This window comes from Tiliqua scincoides, chromosome 2 (genome assembly GCF_035046505.1).
Source record: "Tiliqua scincoides isolate rTilSci1 chromosome 2, rTilSci1.hap2, whole genome shotgun sequence".
Lineage (NCBI taxonomy): Eukaryota > Metazoa > Chordata > Lepidosauria > Squamata > Scincidae > Tiliqua > Tiliqua scincoides.
Window position 1 is genome coordinate 18,249,007 of NC_089822.1, and position 20,284 is coordinate 18,269,290.

Genomic DNA, 20,284 nt, shown 5'->3' on the forward strand with positions numbered 1-20,284 from the left:
GCAAGAAAGTATCTTCTGAATTGGCTCTCTGTCTCAGGCCAGAAGTGGATCCTAGTTCTTCTAGGCTCCTGCGTCTTCTCAGTTTAGAAATTAAGCATCAAGAAACAGACAGCCAACAGAGACATAAACTAAGATAGAAGCTAGTTTTCTCTTTGGTTATTTTGCTCTCTCAGCTGTGAATAGAAAGGAAATCACTGTGGTCTTCTAATACAATAAGAACATTTTTCCCTTTTCTAAATTCTCTCACTCAATCTGCTTTACAGCTGGAAGCCTTGCCCAGCACTCTGGTGGAACCGGCATTGTACTGAATACAATTTATGCTTGAAAATGCCATTCGAGCTTACTAGGTAAGATGCTGTTTTCATAGGCTGTCCCACCAAAACCATAAATAAGGAAGTTTGCTGTTTCATGCCTGTTCACCCATTTGTCAACACAGATCCCCAGCAGGATTACAAAGCTAAGTAGACCAAAATTAATCCCTACTTGTAACTTTTGTCTAAACCAGGGGTCTCCAAACCCCAGCCCAGGGGCCAGATGCCACCCACAGCAAGCCTCTATCTGGCCCGCGGCCAGGCTCTTGAACCCTGAAAGCCTCTGGCCCACTCGATTGAACATGACCAGAGCTGTGCTCTGATTGCATCTGGAGGGTGTTCTGAGGGCCGGAAAGGCTGAGTGAATGAGCCCACTCATTCACTTATTCATTCATCTAAGTTCCTTCTCTAATTTATTTATTTAAATTTTATATTTAAATTTTTTCCAGCCCTCAGCACTGCACCAGATATTTCATGTGGCCCTCTGGCCAAAAAGTTTGGAGACCCCTGGTCTAGACCAGGGGTCGGCAACCTGTGGCTCTACAGCCGCATGTGGCTCTTTCAGCTGTCTGCTGCGGCTCCTCCCTGTGAAAGTGGCAAAGGGGGTGACAGGAGGCACCTGTGTTAGGAGGGCAGGCTGCTTCCCTCCGCCCCCTGAGCTCACTGCCCTCCTCTCCCTTCACCCCCACCTGCCCTGCATTGGTTTCCCTTTTCAATTTTGCCCCCTCTGCAGGCTTAAGCTCTCTGTTTTTCCCTTCCCCAACTCTCCAGCAGGCTCAGCCAATCAGCATCCAGCAGACTCCTGGCTTTTTCTGTTGGAATGGCTCAGGGCCCTTCACTGGCTGACCACCAGCCAATCCTGAGCTGCCCTCCTCCTCAGCCATTGCAAGCCCTTGCAGCCCGCCTTTCCTTGAGCTGGTCCCTACTCAGTGCAAGGAGAGGCTTTTCCTCCACAGCAGAGGAGACATCCTGTGTGTACTCACTAGTAAGCCCCATTACAGAGGATGAAGCTTACTCCCAGGAAAGGGTGCCTGGGATGGCAGCCTTGGAGCCTGCTCAAGGCCAAGCTCAAGGACGGGTGAGTGAGTAAGAGCCCGCACAGGTCTGTTCAAGAGTAAGCCCCGATGTAGTCCCTGGGCTACTCCCAGGAAGGTGTGGAGGGCTGTAGCCTCAGCCTCCTCCTGTGCAGGTCTACTCACAAGTAAGCCCCACTGTAGTCAGTGAGGCTTCCTCCCAGGAAGGTGTGGAGGGCTGCAGCCTCAGCCCCCTCCTATGCAGGTCTACTCATAAGTAGTCAGTGAGGCTTCCTCCCAGGAAAGTGTGGAGAGAACTGTAACCTGAGAGCTCCAACCAACTTGTCTGCTCAGAAGTCCCATTGTAGTCAATGGGGCTTACTCCCAGGATAGTGTGGAGAGGGTTGCAGCCTGAGTGAGGGAGGGCAGGCAGGCAGGGCAGAAGCTGGCTTGTGGCTGCCCCCTCTCTCGATTCTTCTCTTCCCCACCTCTGGAGTCTGTGTCCTTTTTTCCTTCCAGCAGGGTGCCTCTGGAAGGTGGGGGGAGTTCTTTAGTATCCATGTAAGATAAGCAGATGTCATAACCGCCATATGTATTGGAATCCTGGAAGATCTGGTGAGGAGGTAGATGTGGTGTCAGCAGTGGCCCCTTTAAGGGTAAGGCCTGGGCATCCAGCAGAGTGTGCTGTACAGCTGCAGCCACTTGAAGGCAATAGGGCCCTCAGGGATATAAGGAGCACCTGAGGCAGGAAGAGGGGTGTGGGTTGTAGAAGGAGTGCAGGTTGGAGGTAGGAGAGGAGAGGAGAGGAGAGGAGAGGAGACTGACTGGGCTTATTGACTGGGCTTATTGACTTTGACTTGGATACTCTGACTGATTTGACTAACTTACTTTGGAATCTGATCTTGGACTGTGACTTGGCTTATTGACTTTGGACTCTGCCCTGGATACTCTGACTGACTTTGTGACTAAGGGACTGCTGGAGACACTGGAGTTTGAAGTGTGGCTGCTGTGCCCAAGACCTGCTGAGGACCAAGGGTCTGCTGTAGTGGTGGGAGGCTGCTGGCAGGAGAAAGGACCTCTGCAGGTTGAACAGGCGAGCTACCCTGGAGGTGGGGTCCAGCAGGACAACAGGGCAGAACCAGGCTCATTTGTTGGGGGAAAGAAGGGGAGCTAATTTGCTTAAAGTGGGCATAATTCTCCAGGCAGAGAATGGCCTTGGAATCAGGCAAAACACCATAGAAGACCAGGCGTCTGAAAACACAGGACAAGAATGTATGATAAAACTAACTAAAAGCTACAAGAGGGGGCTGCATTATAAAAATGGGACCTATAAGAGCATAAAGGTAAAAAAAAAAAACTATATATGCAGTATTATCTTCATTTTAAATGTCAAAAGGGTTTTGTGGCTCCTGAGGTTTTTTTTCCTCCGGAAAATGGGTCCAAATGGCTCTTTGAGTGTTAAAGGTTGCCGACCCCTGGTCTAGACTATATAAAATTAGTTGGCAACCTTCAGTCTCGAAAGACTATGGTATCGCGCTCTGAAAGGTGGTTCTGGAACAGCGTCTAGTGTGGCTGAAAAGGCCGATTCGGGAGTGACAATCCCTTCCACACTGGGAGCAAGTGCAGTCTGTCCCTGGCCTGTCTCCCTGGCTATGGGCCTTCCTTCTTTGCCTCTTAGCCTCAGACTGTTGGCCAAGTGTCTCTTCAAACTGGGAAAGGCCATGTTGCACAGCCTGCCTCCAAGCGGGCCGCTCAGAGGCCAGAGTTTCCCACTTGTTGAGATCCACTCCTAAGGCCTTCAGATCCCTCTTGCAGATGTCCTTGTATCGCAGCTGTGGTCTACCTGTAGGGCGCTTTCCTTGCACGAGTTCTCCATAGAGGAGATCCTTTGGGATCCGGCCATCATCCATTCTCACAACATGACCGAGCCAACGCAGGCATCTCTGTTTCAGTAGTGCATACATGCTAGGGATTCCAGCACGTTCCAGGACTGTGTTGTTTGGAACTTTGTCCTGCCAGGTGATGCCGAGAATACGTCGGAGGCAGCGCATGTGGAAAGCATTCAGTTTCCTCTCCTGTTGTGAGTGAAGAGTCCATGACTTGCTGCAGTACAGAAGTGTACTCAGGACGCAAGCTCTGTAGACCTGGATCTTGGTATGTTCTGTCAGCTTCTTGTTGGACCAGACTCTCTTTGTGAGTCTGGAAAACATGGTAGCTGCTTTACCGATGCGCTTGTTTAGCTCGGTATCGAGAGAAAGAGTGTTGGAGATCGTTGAGCCAAGGTACACAAAGTCATGGACAACCTCCAGTTCATGCGCAGAGATTGTAATGCAGGGAGGTGAGTCCACATCCTGAACCATGACCTGTGTTTTCTTCAGGCTGATTGTCAGTCCAAAATCTTGGCAGGCCTTGCTAAAATGATCCATGAGCTACTGGAGATCTTTGGCAGAGTGGGTAGTGATAGCTGCATCGTCGGCAAAGAGGAAGTCACGCAGACATTTCAGCTGGACTTTGGACTTTGCTCTCAGTCTGGAGAGGTTGAAGAGCTTTCCGTCTGATCTGGTCCGGAGATAGATGCCTTCTGTTGTAGTTCCAAAGGCCTGCTTCATCACGACAGCGAAGAAGATCCCAAACAAGGTTGGTGCAAGAACACAGCCCTGCTTCACGCCGCTTCGGATGTCAAAGGGGTCTGATGTGGAGCCATCAAAGACAACAGTGCCCTTCATGTCCTTGTGGAAGGATCTGATGATGCTGAGGAGCCTGGGTGGACATCCAATCTTGGGGAGAATCTTGAAGAGGCCATCCCTGCTGACCAGGTCGAAAGCCTTTGTGAGATCTATGAAGGCTATAAAGAGTGGCTGTCGTTGTTCCCTGCATTTCTCCTGCAGTTGTCTAAGGGAGAATACCATATCAGTGGTGGACCAGGCAAGGCACCTGGAAAAGACAGCATCCCTGCTGAAGTCCTAAAGTGCTGCAAAGAGATCATCATCACTGAGCTGCATGAAATCCTTTGTCTCTGCTGGAGAGAAGGTGGAGTACCTCAAGACATGAGGAATGCAAACATCATCACGCTGTACAAGAACAAAGGGGACAGGGGTGACTGCAACAACTACCGTGGCATCTCTCTCCTTAGCGTTGTAGGAAAGTTGTTTGCCCGAGTGGCACTAAAGAGGCTCCAGGTACTTGCAGAGAGCGTTTACATAAAATACTTAAAAACGAAACTGCAAAAGCTTAAAAAAAGACACAGAAGTGAAAGAAAGAAGAAAAGCACTGCAATCAAAGGCGCGCCTATACAAGGAAAATCTGCATTAACCTTCTGATCCAAAAAGAGAGACTCCTTATTACAGCTATCAAATCAGAAGAAAGAGAAGCCCTATTTGAGTAGCTGACTCAAAAGAAGAATGAGAAGCTCCAAGCAGAATTGAAGAAGGCAACAGTACTGACCATAAACACACCAAAGTAAGATCCATAAGCAGAATGGAAGGCCTGGTTTTTATTACAGTGGCAATGCATTTCTGTATTTCCCCAAGGGCAAAAATCTTCCCCCATTGTCTGCCAAGGAATGCTGGCATACTGGTTACAGAACCATGACACTTTGAAAAAGATCTGAAAAGACCTTCCAGCAATTGGAAAGTGCTTATTTAAAAGAACACTAATCACGATGTTCCCCCTTACATTTAAAGGCACTGTAGACAAACAATGCTTTTTTGCTGAAATCTTAGAAGTCAACACAGGGTGCTGAATTTACAGATGCAGCAGAATGAAGGGGAACCGTGATGTAGCTGACACCCAGGGGACCCCAAAATTTTCCAACATCCCAATATGACATTGTTGCACCCCCCTCTGGGCACTCAGACAGGCACTTTCTGGTTTTTGCGGAAAACTGGAAGTGCCTTTCGAAGGCCTCCAGAAGGTCCTCAGAGGCCAAGGGGAGGCACGATGACTTTTTAAGGTGCTCTCAGCTAAACATCCCCTCAGGAACCGGGTACAGAGTTGGTACCCCCAGGTACCACGTTGGTACCCTGAGACCTGTACACCATCCACCAACACTTATCTATGCTAGTAAGTGGAAATAAGGAAAAACCAACTCAGTAGAGTGCACTGTACCACTTTATACTATGGTGAAGGAATGTAGGTATAATGAGGGCTAATTACAGTGGGCCCAACACCCACCCACAACTTATGTTCTGACTCCCTTAACTACTAGTTTTAGAAGAGTACAAAGGGTACAATATGACAAAATCGGGAAGAGTCAGGAGGTGGCGGCTTTGCCAGTTGTGAAAATTCATTAAGGGTCCACTGCCCTTGCATAATTTGAGCATTAGAATGGAAGCATATGCTGCCCTATATAGAAATGGCCTTCAAAAAGCATATTTGAGAGAGATTTTAGCTCAGTCCTTTGCTTCCTGTGCTTATATTGTAAAGAGCCTTTAGTGTAGGGGAGCACAGAAAAATAGTCCCCCAACTCAAATTAAATGGTTCACTCTACACTACTTCTGCCATATGCGATTCCTTGTCCTTTTCCATGGTAGCCAGAATACATTACACAGCACAGTAAAAATGGTAGAATACCACTTGCACGTTCATGCAAATGAGTGCTATATGAAACAGCACTATAGGAGACATCACTAAGATGGGGCCGATTGGTCTGTGCTAACAGGAATCCATTGCCCCCATCGGTTGTAGTGGCTGTCAATCATATCCACAACAAAAGAGCGCTGTAACAAAACTATGTTAAAGGAACCAGCATTTTAGAAGGTGTTTCTGTATGTACTGCCCTGAGAGCAAGTTCCATTGAAGACACTGGAACTTGCTTCTAAGTAAGCATTTACAGACCTATGTTGTGAATTATGCAAAATTAGATCAAAATTATGGAAATCTGCCCACAGTATACAGGTGCAACCTATTTATCCACATTTTTATCTGTGGATTTGTCTCAAGGAGAATGGGGTGGGAGGAACTGAAAGTCACATACACCTTTGCCTCCTTTGCCCTGTGCTGACTTCTCACTCAGTTTCCAGGCAGCCCAAAACACTGCAAAAAGGCTCCTCCTGGCAGAGGCAGGGAAACAGCCCTGGAGCCATGGAAGAGGTTCCCCTTGTGAAGGAACAGTAACACTCTTGGAGCCCCTGAGCCCTCTTGAGGCTGAAGAGGGGGGCAGAAAACCTCTAAAGCCAGAGTATGTGCAGCAAGGTGGAGCTCTCTCTCTCTCTCACTCACTCACACACACACACACACAGGGGCAGGTGCGGTAGCAACAGAGGAGATTGCTTTAAAAAACCCAGGGAGTGTTTGCCAAATTCCCACCCCACCCCCCACGGAGAGAATGGTGCAGGCTCTCCATGCTCCAGCCACCACAAACAAAACAGCCCAGCAAGCCTTCCCAGCAAGCAAAGCATGAGATTTAGGCAGGGCTTTTCAAACTGGGACGAAGCGACGCCCCAGCCTGCAGGCCCTGGCCCCTGCCCTCTTAAGGGGCAGGGACTACTTGGAGGCAGGGAGGCAGCTTGGAGGCAAGGAGGAGCCCTGCTCAGGGGGGCTGCAGGGGCTTGGGTACATGTACCCAAGCCCCTGCAGCCTCCCAGGGGGTGCGGGGAGCCCGGCACAACCTGCAGCAGGGATCCCCGCAGCAGTGAAAGTAGATGCAGAGCGATCGCGCCTCCGCTAAAGTGGAAGTAGAGCGTGATCGCTCCGCATCTACTTTCACTGCTGCGGGGAGCCCTGCTGCAGGTTGTGCCGGGCTCCCCACACCCCCGGGAAGGTGTAAGGGCTTGGGTACTTGTACCCAAACCCCTGCAGCCCCCTGAGCGGCGCGATCCTGGGGGTCGCGCTGCTGCCTTTCCCCACCCCTGCTGCCTCCCCCCTCCCACCCACACAAGAACTTAGTGGCTCCCAAACTCTCTGGGAGAGTTTGAGAACCACTGGATTTAGGCTACAATCCTCTCCACACTTTCCTGGGAGTAAGCCCCATTGACTGGAATGGGACTTACTTCTGAGTAGAAACGCACAGGACTGGACTCTTAAAAGCTCAGCACTCTACCTGTGAAAGAAGCGGGACAGCTGGCAACGGGGAGGGCTGAGGACGGAGCGGGGGAGGCGAAGGAGCTGAGGGTAGGGGATTGATAACAGCTACCTTAGTTTCCTTCCACCCCCAAGTGTCAGGCTGCAGCGTATTTGCTTAACTCTAAGGCAATGCTATTCAAACTGGGGCATTGCGATGCCCCAGCCGGAGGGCCCTGGTTTCTGCCTCCTTAAGGGGCAGAGGCAGCCTAGAAGCGGGGGGGGGGGGGAGGCAGCGGCGCGATCCCCAGTGCACTTACCCAAGCCTCCTGCAGCCTCCCTGGGGTGCGGGGAGACCGGCGCAACTTCTGGCAGGGCTCCCCATAGCAGGGAAAGTGGATGCGGAGCGATCGCGCTCCGTCCCTGCGGCTGCCTTCCCCCCCCCTCCCCCGCAAAGACTTACTGGCTCTCAAACTCTCCCAGAGAGTTTGAGAACCACTGCTCTACAGAATTTAGCACAACGCATTTTTTGTTAATTGTGCCAAGTCACAGAACGGAACTAACACGGATAAATAGGCTCCACCTGTACAGGCAAATTCACAGCATAGTCCAAAGTATCAAAACGTACCTCAATCCTTTTTTCATACTTGTCTCCTTTGATGAGGCGATGGACATAGATCTTGGGAACATGAATATCCTCTGCAGCAAATGAGCCTACATCAACAATTTCTTCTACCTGGGGAAAATATGAAAAAGAGGATCAAAGTATGTCCTACTGGATGAATACAATTAACACATGCACGCTGGACCTTCACCTGCTTTTGAGATATGCACTTTCGAGAGCCTGGGAGTGGCAAGGAGCTGCTACAGCCCCAAGGTTAGTATTTCTCAAGAATTTATGAAAGCAGCTGAAGGCTCTTGAGCTCTATTCCCTCCAACCTCAGCCACCCATTCCCATCGCAAAGCCCAAATCAAGGTTATTACCACCTTCAGTTGCAATCTTTAAACTTACTTGAAAGTAAATCACACCGAAATCAATAAGCCTTATTTCTGGGGGAAAAAGAGCCTTAGGGCTGGGGAATTAAACTGAACAATGGTTTGACCATACCAAGCAGCTTCATATGGTCTGAAACACTCTACCACAGCAGTTCCCAGTCTTCTCGGCCCTTTGACCCACCTTGTCCTCTGTGGTGGGTCGTGACATGGAAATGAATTGCTGGGGGCAGGGGGTGAGGAGACTCTTCTGGGTTGTGCCAGGTTGGCAACCCATTCTACTGGCCTTTGCAGGCCTCAGAATGACCAGCAGAAGCCTCAGAAAGCCACTTTTGGAAGAAAACTGTAAGTGGCTTTCCACAACCTTCTGTGGTCCACTCCGAGGCCCAGCAGAGTGGGTTGGCAGCCTGGTGAGACCCAAGAGAGCCTTCCCACCCTCTTGGTAATTCACCTTCTGGGATGGCTCTAATTTGGAGCCAAACTGGAACAAGGGCAGGTGGGAGAGCCCAGGTCACGACCCACCGCACATGGGCTCACAACCCACCAGTGGGTTTCAACCCACAGTTCAGGAAGTCCTGCTCTATCTAATTCATACATATTGCTTATTCTTGGTTTTTAATGTATTCCTATTGAGCATACAGTTCCCCCTCCCTTTGCTGATTTATGGAGGGTTGTCTATCAAAACCCTCATGCAATTTCCTCAGAATCCAAATATAGGGAAAGGACCTATACAGGGAAAGGACCTACAGCAGATCTGCCAATTACCTTCTTGGTCCCCAAGCCAACTACATCCACAGAATTCTGCATAAAGATACTGTTTCAGGGCTTTAGAGAACACACAGCATAATATTATTCAAAAGCTCTACCACCTGTTTTGTTATCTATGCAACAGAGAGCAAGAAAAGAGTTCAGAAGTAAACATATCTTAATTGTTTATATGCAAATATTTCACGGAATTTGTGTGACACACTGATTGATATATTAATATAGCAGTCCCTTGAAAAATCAAGGCACTCAGGTTTTCTAGTTATTTCAGACATTATTGAATCTCTCCACAAAGGACAGAAAAACAATCATACGCTTGCGGCATAATGGATTGGAGGTGGAAAGTCAGTAAGAAATGAATGCAAATACAAAAAACCTTCCAAATGCACATTTCAAATATTGACACTTTTGGATTGCTCTTAAAAACAGATCATAAAAATTCCTGACACATCTGCCTTGCTTCTTTCCTTCCACTCTCCCACACTTGTGGAGTCATACCCAACCCCAAATGAGACAAGAATAATGTGCAAACATTTAAAAAAAGACAAGATGCAAAAAATGGAACCAAGTCAAACCTCTTGAATTATAAGAACTTAAAACAATTTATACTATTTTCTACAGGAAGAGTCCAATTCTTTCCATTGTACTGCAAAAATGACAGTATTGGAACAATCTTTTGTCACAAGATTTTATTTTTCTTCCCCAAGCACACTTCTAACACGTTGATCTATAACACTAACATCTGTACAAAGAATACCACAACACACAACTTTAAAGTAAGTAGTTGTCCACATGGATTTATAGCAGAATCTCCTCTTCAAATGTGACTCAGAGAAACTCACCACAATTCATAAATGCATTTGGCAACATAACAGCGAGTGTGCCAGTTTCCATACAGAAAAACTCAAAATGGGTTTGAGGACCACAGTGAAAAGCTCAAATTTCCTATTTGACAGAAGCGAACATCTATGCTTCCTCCCCTCATATTTAGAGTACACTCTAGGCGAAGGAAGGGCGCAAGCAAGAGGGTGGTGGAGAGCAGGTCTGGGAGAGCCGCTGGTGGTGGGCGCGGGGGGTGCCTTGCATCTCTTCCCTGCGCCCTTCCTTCGCCCTGCAGCGAGCTCAACCTCAGGACAGAGCCGCTGGTGGGGGGGTGGGGGGTGCCTTGCAGCGATGTGCTGCGGGTGCTGGCTGCTGGTGAGTGCGGGGCTGGGCACAGCAGCTCCTTCCTTGGCAGGCAGGGGCGGAGGCGCTCTCCCGGACCTGCTCTCCACCCCCCACTGTGAGCAAGCACCCTGCTGGGCAAGGGGGCGGAGACCCTGCCACACAGGGCAGCCAGGCATCTCTTCCTTGCGCCCTTCTTTCCTTCGCCCTGCAACAAGCTCAACCTCGGGACAGAGCCGCTGGTGGCGGGCGCAGGGGGGTGCCTTGCAGGGACCCCCCTGGCCGGGCAGGGAGAGCTGGCAGCGCTGGCACAGCCGCACATGGGCTCAGCGGGGAAGGGCATCAAAGGAAGGGCTCCAGTAGGCGGTCCTCTCCCGGGCCACTGAGGGAGGGCGCTGCGAATCGCAGCCCACGTTTGAGGGGCAGGTGGGAGCTCCTTCCCTCAGGCGAAGCACGAGGGATGGTCCCCGCTGGCTGCCTGGTGTCTTGGGTCTTCCTGAGTGTGAGGGGAGACCTGTCCTTTTCAGTGGGGCTCACTACTCAGTGCCCACAAAGCCCCTTTTCTCCCCCTCCTCCTCCCCCCTTGGTACCTTAGGGTCACACCTGTTGGAGTTTGGTGCAACTCCGTCTGCTGTCCAGAGGTGGCAGGATACTGTCCTGAAAGGGTTAAGTAAGCCATAACCCAGTGACCCTGGCCTACACTTTACCTGTCCCCTTTGGATGACCTATGTGGGGGTGTCGCCCAGACCCTGGCCTATAACCTTCCCTTCGCTCCGAGCACGCCCTCTCTTCCTCACTGAACCTGACAAGGTGGCACTCAGCAGGGCTTTGCTGGTGACGCCATCTTGACGACATGGCACACACCAGTGTCATTCAGTTGACAGAGCGCGCCAAGAAGGAGCAGAGAAGAGAAGATCCAGGGTCCGGGACAACAGCAGAGCAAAGGTAAGTAAATAGTAAATAAAAAAAATATTTTCTTGGTGCTGCATAATAAAAGGACATAAGAACATAAGAACAGCCCCACTGGATCAGGCCATAGGCCCATCTAGTGCAGCTTCCTGTATCTCACAGCGGCCCACCAAATGCCCCAGGGAGCACACCAGATAACAAGAGACCTCATCCTGATGCCCTCCCTTGCATTGGCATTCTGACATAGCCCATTTCTAAAATCAGGAGGTTGCACATACACATCATGGCTTATATCCCGTAATGGATTTTTCCTCCAGAAACTTGTCCAATCCCCTTTTAAAGGCGTCCAGGCCAGATGCCATCACTACATCCTGTGGCAAGGAGTACCACAGACCAACCACATGCTGAGTAAAGAAATATTTTCTTTTGTCTGTCCTAACTCTCCCAACACTCAACTTCAGTGTACGTCCCCTGGTTCTGGTGTTATATGAGAGTGTAAAGAGCATCTCTAGTTTATCCACTCTGTCCATCCCCTGCATAATTTTGTATGTCTCAATCATGTCCCCCCTCAGGCGCCTCTTTTCTAGGCTGAAGAGGCCCAAATGCCATGGCCTTTCCTCATAAGGAAGGTGCCCCAGCACCTACAAGGGACCTACAAGAGGGGGCTACATTATAAAAATGGGACTTATAAGAGCATAAAGGTAAAAAAAAAACAACTATATATGCAGTGTTATCTTCATTTTAGATGTCAAAAGGGTTTTGTGGCTCCCGAGGTTTGCTTTTCTCCGGAAAACAGGTCCAAATGGCTCTTTGAATGTTTAAGGTTGCCGACCCCTGCCCTAGACTGTTCCCTCCAAACCTTTACAGTCATTCTAGGGTACCTAGAAAGCTGAACTGGAGAGCAAGATGAGCAGTTAAGGACTTCCAGGCTAGACAAGAGGCTGAAACTGGGTTCGCATGTGATCTACAGCACACCAAATACTAGAGAAAATAGAAAAATGTGACAATTTATAATATTTTCAATTACCTTCTATAGGTAATTATCTGGAATGCTACAGGTTTGCAGTAGTTAACGACTTTCTTCTGCAAACTGAGCAAGAGTGCTTGCAAATTTTTTTTTAATGTTTCAAAAACTTCACAATCCACCAAAAAACAGGTGGGTCCCAACTCCCAGTTGGAGAAACACTTTCCTAAGCCTTAAAAGTAATCAGTCTTCCCCCACACTCTGTAACATCTTTAAACTCTAAAGAGGAGAAATAATGGAATAAAACTAGCACTCTAGAAACACAAGAAGCATTCCCATAGTTGGAATTTGAAAGAGCAACATGACAGCCTGGTAAAAAAATTGCATCATGTTCAGTTTGGAAGCTCCTGGATTCAAACCTCAGTTTCAGGCAGAATAACAAAAGGTCCCTTCTTTAATCACTGAACATTTCTATAGGAATTTCCTATACATAAGAGGTCAATTCTTACATCTTTATCAGCACAACTTTACCAAGGTAGATAATGTTAATCAGACTATTAACTAGCCAGTTTAGTAACTGGTGAACCTGGGGCAAGGGAAAATTCAAACCATATGTAGTTCCTTCTGTATGTGTGCCTCCACTGAACAGAGACAGAGACAAAGGTATAAACTGCACTGATGGCATTTTCGAGTTCACCACTGTATGAAGTCAAGATGTGCACTTGCAAACATACAGTGGACACATATATACAAGAGATCTGACTTTCTGGCACATGTCCTGCCTTGTTTACAAACACAGATCACTCTTTGAAGCATTTACAGCAATAAAACACTTATATACACAAACTCATTTATCATATAAAGTGTTAATATGGCCTAATACTCGCTGTTTAACACCAACTTTGATTCCAGCAACACCTCCAAACCCCTAGCTCTATTCATTCCTTTCCACTGCACTGCAATGATAATGCTCACTATGGAATAAAGTTCCTGATGTGCTGCAGTGAACAACAATGAGTGAAAGTTAATTATGAATAAGTAAAGCTTTCTGCCAAACATGCATCCTATATTTAGTAGCTTCTGTAGACTTTTTTTATAGTATATCCTTCACATATTTTCTTCCAGAAAGAACTTATATGAGCATGGAACACCTTTAAGCAACCTTCTTCTTTAGCGGTCCAGAGGCCATTTCAAAGTGCACCTGAAACAAAGTTCTAGTCTAGCCCCAAATGGTCAGAGAGGCAAGTAATTTGATGGCCTTGACCTAGAAAAAAATGAAATCACTTTTCTTCCTTTCAAAGACACGGAGCATGCATAAATTAATCATACTTGCTGCAAATTTTAAAACAGAATGGGAGGTGCCATTTTTCTATAACACGTGCACGGACCCGAGGCTTCAAATTAAGTCCGACACACAGAAAGGTACTGTGATGACCACAAGATAGGTGGATAAATGGAATGGTGAAAAGTGGAGAAGCTGGTGCCAACAATGCATGCTGGTCACCGTATGAAGAAAGCGTTGCATTTACATCTTCTCCCACCATTCCTCCTCCCCCCCCCCGCCCCGATGCAATTCCATCCTTGGATACTTAAATATTTATAATTATACATCTGGGGACAGTTCAGAGGTTCTACCTCCACAGGGTTGGAAAGACATGCCAGATGGATGTGGAAACATGTACACACGCCCTTTTCTTCACATGGCTGATGTGGACTATCAGCACTGGCCCAAGTTGATCATCATTATCTACCACACTACCATAGTAGAAACTGTTTGGAGAGTTCTTAGTAACATCGACTCCTGTGACCCATCTTCCGGGTTCACTGTTGAGGTCTGAAAACTTAGGAGTATTTTAAGGCAGGTTCAAGTGGTCAATCATCAAGCTGAGGATGTATACCGGGATTTACTGTCATTTTACATTTGGGGGGAGGCAGGTTCCTTTTGTGTTGCTGTAACTGGTTCGCGCATTTGGGGTTTTACAGCAAAAGCCAATGAGCCAAGTAGGACAGACAGTGACTGGTTATCTGAGAGCAGAAACGAATCTAAACTCAGTTCTGCACGATGCACAATCTATGTGCAGGAAGGAAGGCTGGTCACACTTTGCGTGGGCAAGCAGCTTTCTGGGCTTATTTTCAAGGCTGCTTGCAAGAGCATTTCAAGCAACGCATCTCAAAATGCAGAGAATTGGCTTGGATCCAAGAGAGCCCTGCCACCAGCACAGAGTCATTTCTGCTCACGGAAGGACTCTTTCCAGCTCTTTTTTGTGAGAAAAATGAACCAAATGCAAAGATGTTCCTCCATTTGCACACACTATTTTCAGAACCCTTTCTATGGCCCATGAAAGTTTATACGCTACAGCCTCTCCTCCTTATTCATCATTTCTCATACCATAATGCAACCAGGCACCCATTCATTCACTCGCAAGTTTTTCAAGAGCAGATGCCTCTGGCAAGATGAATACTCAGAAGCATTCTGATTCCCTTCTTGGGCCCTTCTGTGAAAGAGACTGGGCCCAAATACACATCCCACTGGTCACAGTAAAATTAACCAACAGACCAACTAAGAAACCAGCAACCCAGGTATCTCCCAAGCACTCTTCCCAACTCAAAGACTAGACCAAAAGGTTTTATGAACAAGGCAAAGTTCATTAAATAGCCTGTGATGGAAGTTAGATAGGGTCCAATCTGGGACAAAAGGAACCATCCCACCTGGCTCCTCTTGCCCCAAAGGGGATACCCGTGTCCACTCACAACCGTGAGCACTTGGCAGTTCCACCAATGTTCCTTCCAACCAACTGGGTCCTGTGAGCAAACTTCCCACACACAGCCAGTAAGTACGGACAACCCACCTGGGATAAAAGATACTTACTTGAAAGAAAAAGTTAGTACATCAGGAGCAGTACCACTTCCTGCCAAGGCAGTGGCACTCCCAGGAAAACGGTGTCCCCACGGCTGAAAACATAATAAAATTTAACCCATCTCTAGTATTTACACTTCACGGAGACCAGAACTGTGCCTAGCCATAAAACTGTTACAAATATACAGGCAAGGATATAACATAGTCATGTCAAGATGGTACAGTTTCCTGATGTTAAAATCAAAGCATACATATTTCTGTTTTCTCAGCATCCTCTTTAATTTATCCATCCTTCTTCATTCTTATCTAAAATATTTAATTCCCCAAATAATATCCATCACCACTGTCACTTAGCCAAAGCTCATGCAACCAAAAAGTTTTGCTAAAATACGGTAAGTTTTAACAGGGAAAAATTCCACCTCACACTTAAAACATTTTATCCTGACCTGCCTTCCTCCAGAACAGACTCCTTTTCCAGCAAGCAGAGGACACCGAACTAACTCAGAGAACCCATTCTTATAGCAAAGTCAAGCTAAAGAAATGTAATCAAGCTGCCCCTTAACCCCCCCTAAAAAAGTTCCCATAAAGGATAAAGGGCTGTCCTTCCTAACCCTCTGATCATCACTTCCTGTGACACCTTGTTTGCTCCGCAGTTTGGGAAAAGTAAGTGCCTCTGGCTGATCCTCATCTCCACACCCCAGCGCCAATCTGCCTCTCCCTCAAACTTGCAGCACATGACAAAACTTTGGCTTGGAGATGGGGTGATGATGACTACATATAAACACTTGACAAGTAATCCCAAGCTAACCTTGTGGACCCATTAATTCAATAGCCCCACATTCATTACTGCTCTGCACTTCAACAAAACATCTTAGATGAACACTACAGTAAGTTATATATTCCTCCTGTTCACTATTCTTTAGAGCCAAATCACTGCAACTAGAGCCCAGTACTTAAGGGTACTCCTGTGGAAATGACACACTCCACCAAAAACCGTTCAGCCCATTCTAATTTGCAGTCGCCTGGAAGGCGGTCTGGCAAGCAGGGGAAAAAAGACTCTGAGACCACATCTGGAACATCCAAGAAGCTCTTAAGGTATAATTATGCTTTTGAAAAAGTCGTCCTTGAATCCCTTTAGTAAAATGGGACAAGAGTACTTCTGAGAATTCAACCTTGCAAGGTTTCTTGCTTAGAAGAGTTGCTGGGACATAAGAGATCAGACTTTGTTGGTTATAAATGTGTATTTCTGAGCACCGCCATTTCTCAGTGCCTCGGTGTTCACAATAAAAACAATACCCCAGTTTTAGGTGACTAATAGAACCAATTCATTTCTGTCCCACAATGTAATGAGGGTCATTGTCCCCGTGGTCGTGGAATGATAATGGCGCAGGAGTGTTGTTACTAAGCAACCGGGGATATAGTGTAGGTCTTTTAATTATGTTTGCTTAATTAGTTATGAGCAAAAGGGCATTTCTGTGCAGAATTCTAAGCTCCCCACCAAGCCACACTTGTTCCTCTTTCTTGCTAAGTCAGAAGTCACCTTCCAGGCCCCTTGCCTGTTTCATGATAGGAAAAACTAGATTTTTGTTATCCCAGCTTCTTCCTTCTACAACAAGAAAATGTTCCATTTATAAAGTGCTCTGCGAAGGGAAGAGAAAAAATAACAGAGTATGAAGAGAGGGGAGAGAGGTAGAACTGAAGCATCTGAGATGGCATTATGCTAGAACCACTGAACACACAAAGCTGTCTCACACCTATTCAGACAATCGGCCCATCTAGTCTAACACCGTCAACTTCAAGTGGCTCCAGCTCTTCAGGATCCTGGGATGGCCCTTCACCAGTTCTGCTTCCTGAGATAATTGTAATTGGCAATGACACTGGCACCTCCCTTGGGGTGGAGCTGTTAGAGGAAGGAGAGGTTGCCACCACAATTCTGTTCCCATTTGCTCCCAAGTAACCAGGAAGAGAATCTGCACTTCCTCCCTGCACCTTCAGTGGCCAGACAGGGAGGATCTTTGCAGCAGATCTTCAAAGATCCTCTCCACCTGACAAATTTAGAAGATGCTGCAGGCAGGGTGATGCACCAAACAAGCAGAGCTTGGAACCCGTTTGACTCAGATCAGTCCTACCTGTATGTCTTTGATAAAGAAATAAAGAAACACACCATTCTTGCATATAACAGTCACATGGGCTTCCACTAGCAAACTGAAGTAGCATAGCCTGAAACAGGTTTACCTCCCTTAATAAACCCTAGGTCCTCTATTTCTCTTGTTGGATCCCTTGTTGTATAAATGCATTGCACAGCAAGAAGGATTAATCGGTTGACATTTTGAGGCCAATACATTAACAGTTCTGGAAAAGATTCATTTTACCTTACCTCGACCACAGTTGTTCTGGCAGCTTTACACATTGGCTGGTTAAAATTTCTTGCTGTTTTCCTATTTTGGGGAAACAGAAGGGGGAAGAAGGTAAGATGACTCAAAATAAATAAATAAGGGTACATTCTGTTCACATTCAGGCTTCGGCAATATGTTGCTATAATATCAGGAAAAGCATTGTGTGAGTCTAAAACTGAGCTACAAAAAAAGAACAGTATGGTATTTTTTCTATATATCTTCAAAGAGCCAGTTCAGATTATACTTAGCTATATGACCCCACCCAGGTAATAAAAGATGTGTTCATAGAGTGTGCATGTTCTGATGTTTCCTCTCCTGTCTGGGTGAGCCCAGGGCATAGTTCTTTAATTGCATGGGTGGGGGCACTTCATCCTAACCTCTCCTCTACTATCTGCCCGTGTAAAGATACTGTTCAAACAAAATCCCATGCAAGTAAAACAAAAATAAGCCCTGAATTGCTCCGGATGCACAGGGAGGGTTCCTGATGTGCAACAGTGGATGTCTTTTATCACATAGGGCTAGTCAGGTGATCAATATCATGCACACTGGAACAGTGGCTTTTTTTGCAGCTAAGAAAATGGATTGCCATCCCATGTGTTGCTTGTGTGGAACAGAGCGAGGGGAAGTGCATTACTTGAACAAAAATATTCCAGAGCACCCATGACTTTACAGAAGTCAGGCCAGACTTCAAGATTCCGAGATGCTTCAGGCTATAGATCAGTGGTGCGATCACTGTCCATCAAAATGCAGTCCCCATCCAGACCACAGCTTTTTGTTCCACCTCCGTGCAGCTCCTCTACTGGGTAGATATGGCATCTGGGAAGCTCTGGGCAGTTGCATCTGTTGCTCGGCATCCCAGATGGCTGTGCAACAGTATGTCCAGGCAGACATGAATGCCCAGAGTGTCCCGGAGGCCAGATCCATCCAGTGGAGGAGCCGTGCGAAGGCAGAACGAACAGGGCTGCTCACCGGGCGAACAGATCCATCTGAACCCCAGATCTGGCCCCCAGGCGGGGTTCAAGCAGCCCTGCTATAGATGATCAGTAAACCCTTTATAACCAGTGATGGAGAAGAGTAGAACAGACAAATTGAAGAACCACTCCATTGTCCTCTACTCATTCAAATGAGCAGAACAAGTTATTTGTGGACTGTGGTAATAGCTTGTGTGTCAGCTTCTTCTTCCAAAAACAGAAGACACTTTCAATCGCACACAAAAAGGAGGGATTGTCATATATCCCCCTTCCCTCTACAGTTCCCTGTGAGAAAGGAACACATGTCAACACCCAGGGACAGATTTTCAGGGAACACGGGGGGCTGAAAGACGGGGACTAGCAGAAACCATCTCCTTTTTGTATGAATTGAAGCGTCTTCTGTTCACTGAATGACTTGAGTTGCAACCCATTATCTTGGAAGCTTATGTACAAATACAACAATCTGCTCACTTTAGCCAAGGGAAATCATAAGCCTAGCTATGACTTAAAAGGAAAAATAATCAATCTTTGTTAGCAGGTTCCTCCATTTATTTATACCTGACCTTTCTCACATGATGGAAATTTGAGGCAGTATACATGGGGGTACCCCAGCACCAACCAGTCACTTTCAGCAAGGTTAGTAACTTATTTACCCTCAGGATCCAGCAACTGTGTCTGTAAATATCTACATTTTACAATTATAATTTAAGAATTCTTTGTTGTTGCATGGATTCTTTTATTGAATTTCCTAGTTACCACTGAGGAAAAACTGGTCATTCAAAATGCATCAGAACTGAACATTTTCGTTTTGAGTATTCTACAAAAACCTCCCTTTTCCCCCCTCAGTATATTGGTTCTGCTCTTCTCCTCTCCCACCAACCAGCCTTCAGGGTCGCAAAACAAGTTATACAACTCTTGTGTGCAGAAACATCCACTAGAGAAAAAACTGTTCATAAAAGGAACGTTTGCACTGCTCTTTAATATGCAAGCTCTGGTTCAGTCACCTAAGCAATATTGTCATAATTAATTTTTATCAGTCATAAGGGTTGCATTCACAGAGATGTGGATTTCTCTCTACATTACTTAAAATGTTAAGTCCCAACAGAGAAGGCTGAATACTAATTGAATCAATGAATGCCATTTTCTGGATATTTCTTATTTTCAGTTTCTCAAACAAAGCAGAAAAACTTTGGGCTTCCACTGCCCCCTTCTGGTTATATTTGTTTTGCCAAACACTAAACTAATCCATGTGGTCTGCATATTCAATGATTTGCTTGTTCAGACAAGAAACAGGTGATCCAATTTAATATTCCAAATTCCGATAATTTGTCAGTAATGACCCACTCCCTTTTAAATTGCTACCAGATAGAACTAAGCTTCCACAGTATCACGAGAAGAGATTTTTAGAGCAGGGCTTCTTAACCTTTTTACAATTAGAGACCCCCCCCCAATGGATTGCCCACTATATCCCCCTTTGACAGACTGTCAAAATCATCATCATCACCGCTAGCCTTATTAGGCACCAATATGACTTCAAAAGGTGTCAATAGCTTGGTTCTACTTTGCATATGGATAGCAAGGATAGAATATCTCAGTCCATACTGATAACATTAAAAAGTGGTTCTCAAACTTTTTGGCATCGGAACCCACCTGAAAAAAGTTTCACTTTGCCAGCTGCTCAAGCCTCTGTGGCTATAATGCACATTGGGAAGCAGTGCTCCCCACAAGTACTGTATTATTTATCCCTTGATGCACTTAGCCTAAGCTGTCTTGTCAGTTTCGAGACCAACCAAAAATTAGGTCGGACTCACTGGTGGGCCAAGGCCCCACAATTTAAGACCCACTGCATTAACTATCACCAACTATTAACTATCACCAACAATTTTTTATTTTATTTTTCAGAGCTAAAGTTCCATAAGTCCATCATTTGGTTCTCATACC

The 20,284-nt window shown here is 46.6% G+C and overlaps 1 protein-coding gene across 1 annotated transcript in view; it reads right to left on the reverse strand.

Annotated features, from left to right (window-relative positions):
* Positions 1-20,284, reverse strand: part of OXCT1 (3-oxoacid CoA-transferase 1) — a 79,257-nt gene that overhangs the window by 30,087 nt on the left and 28,886 nt on the right. The window contains exons 7-8 of the mRNA XM_066613653.1: positions 17,354-17,414; positions 7,953-8,060 (exon numbers count right to left, since the gene is read on the reverse strand). Coding sequence (XP_066469750.1) covers positions 7,953-8,060; positions 17,354-17,414 — 169 coding nt within the window. The remainder of the gene's footprint in view (positions 1-7,952; positions 8,061-17,353; positions 17,415-20,284) is intronic.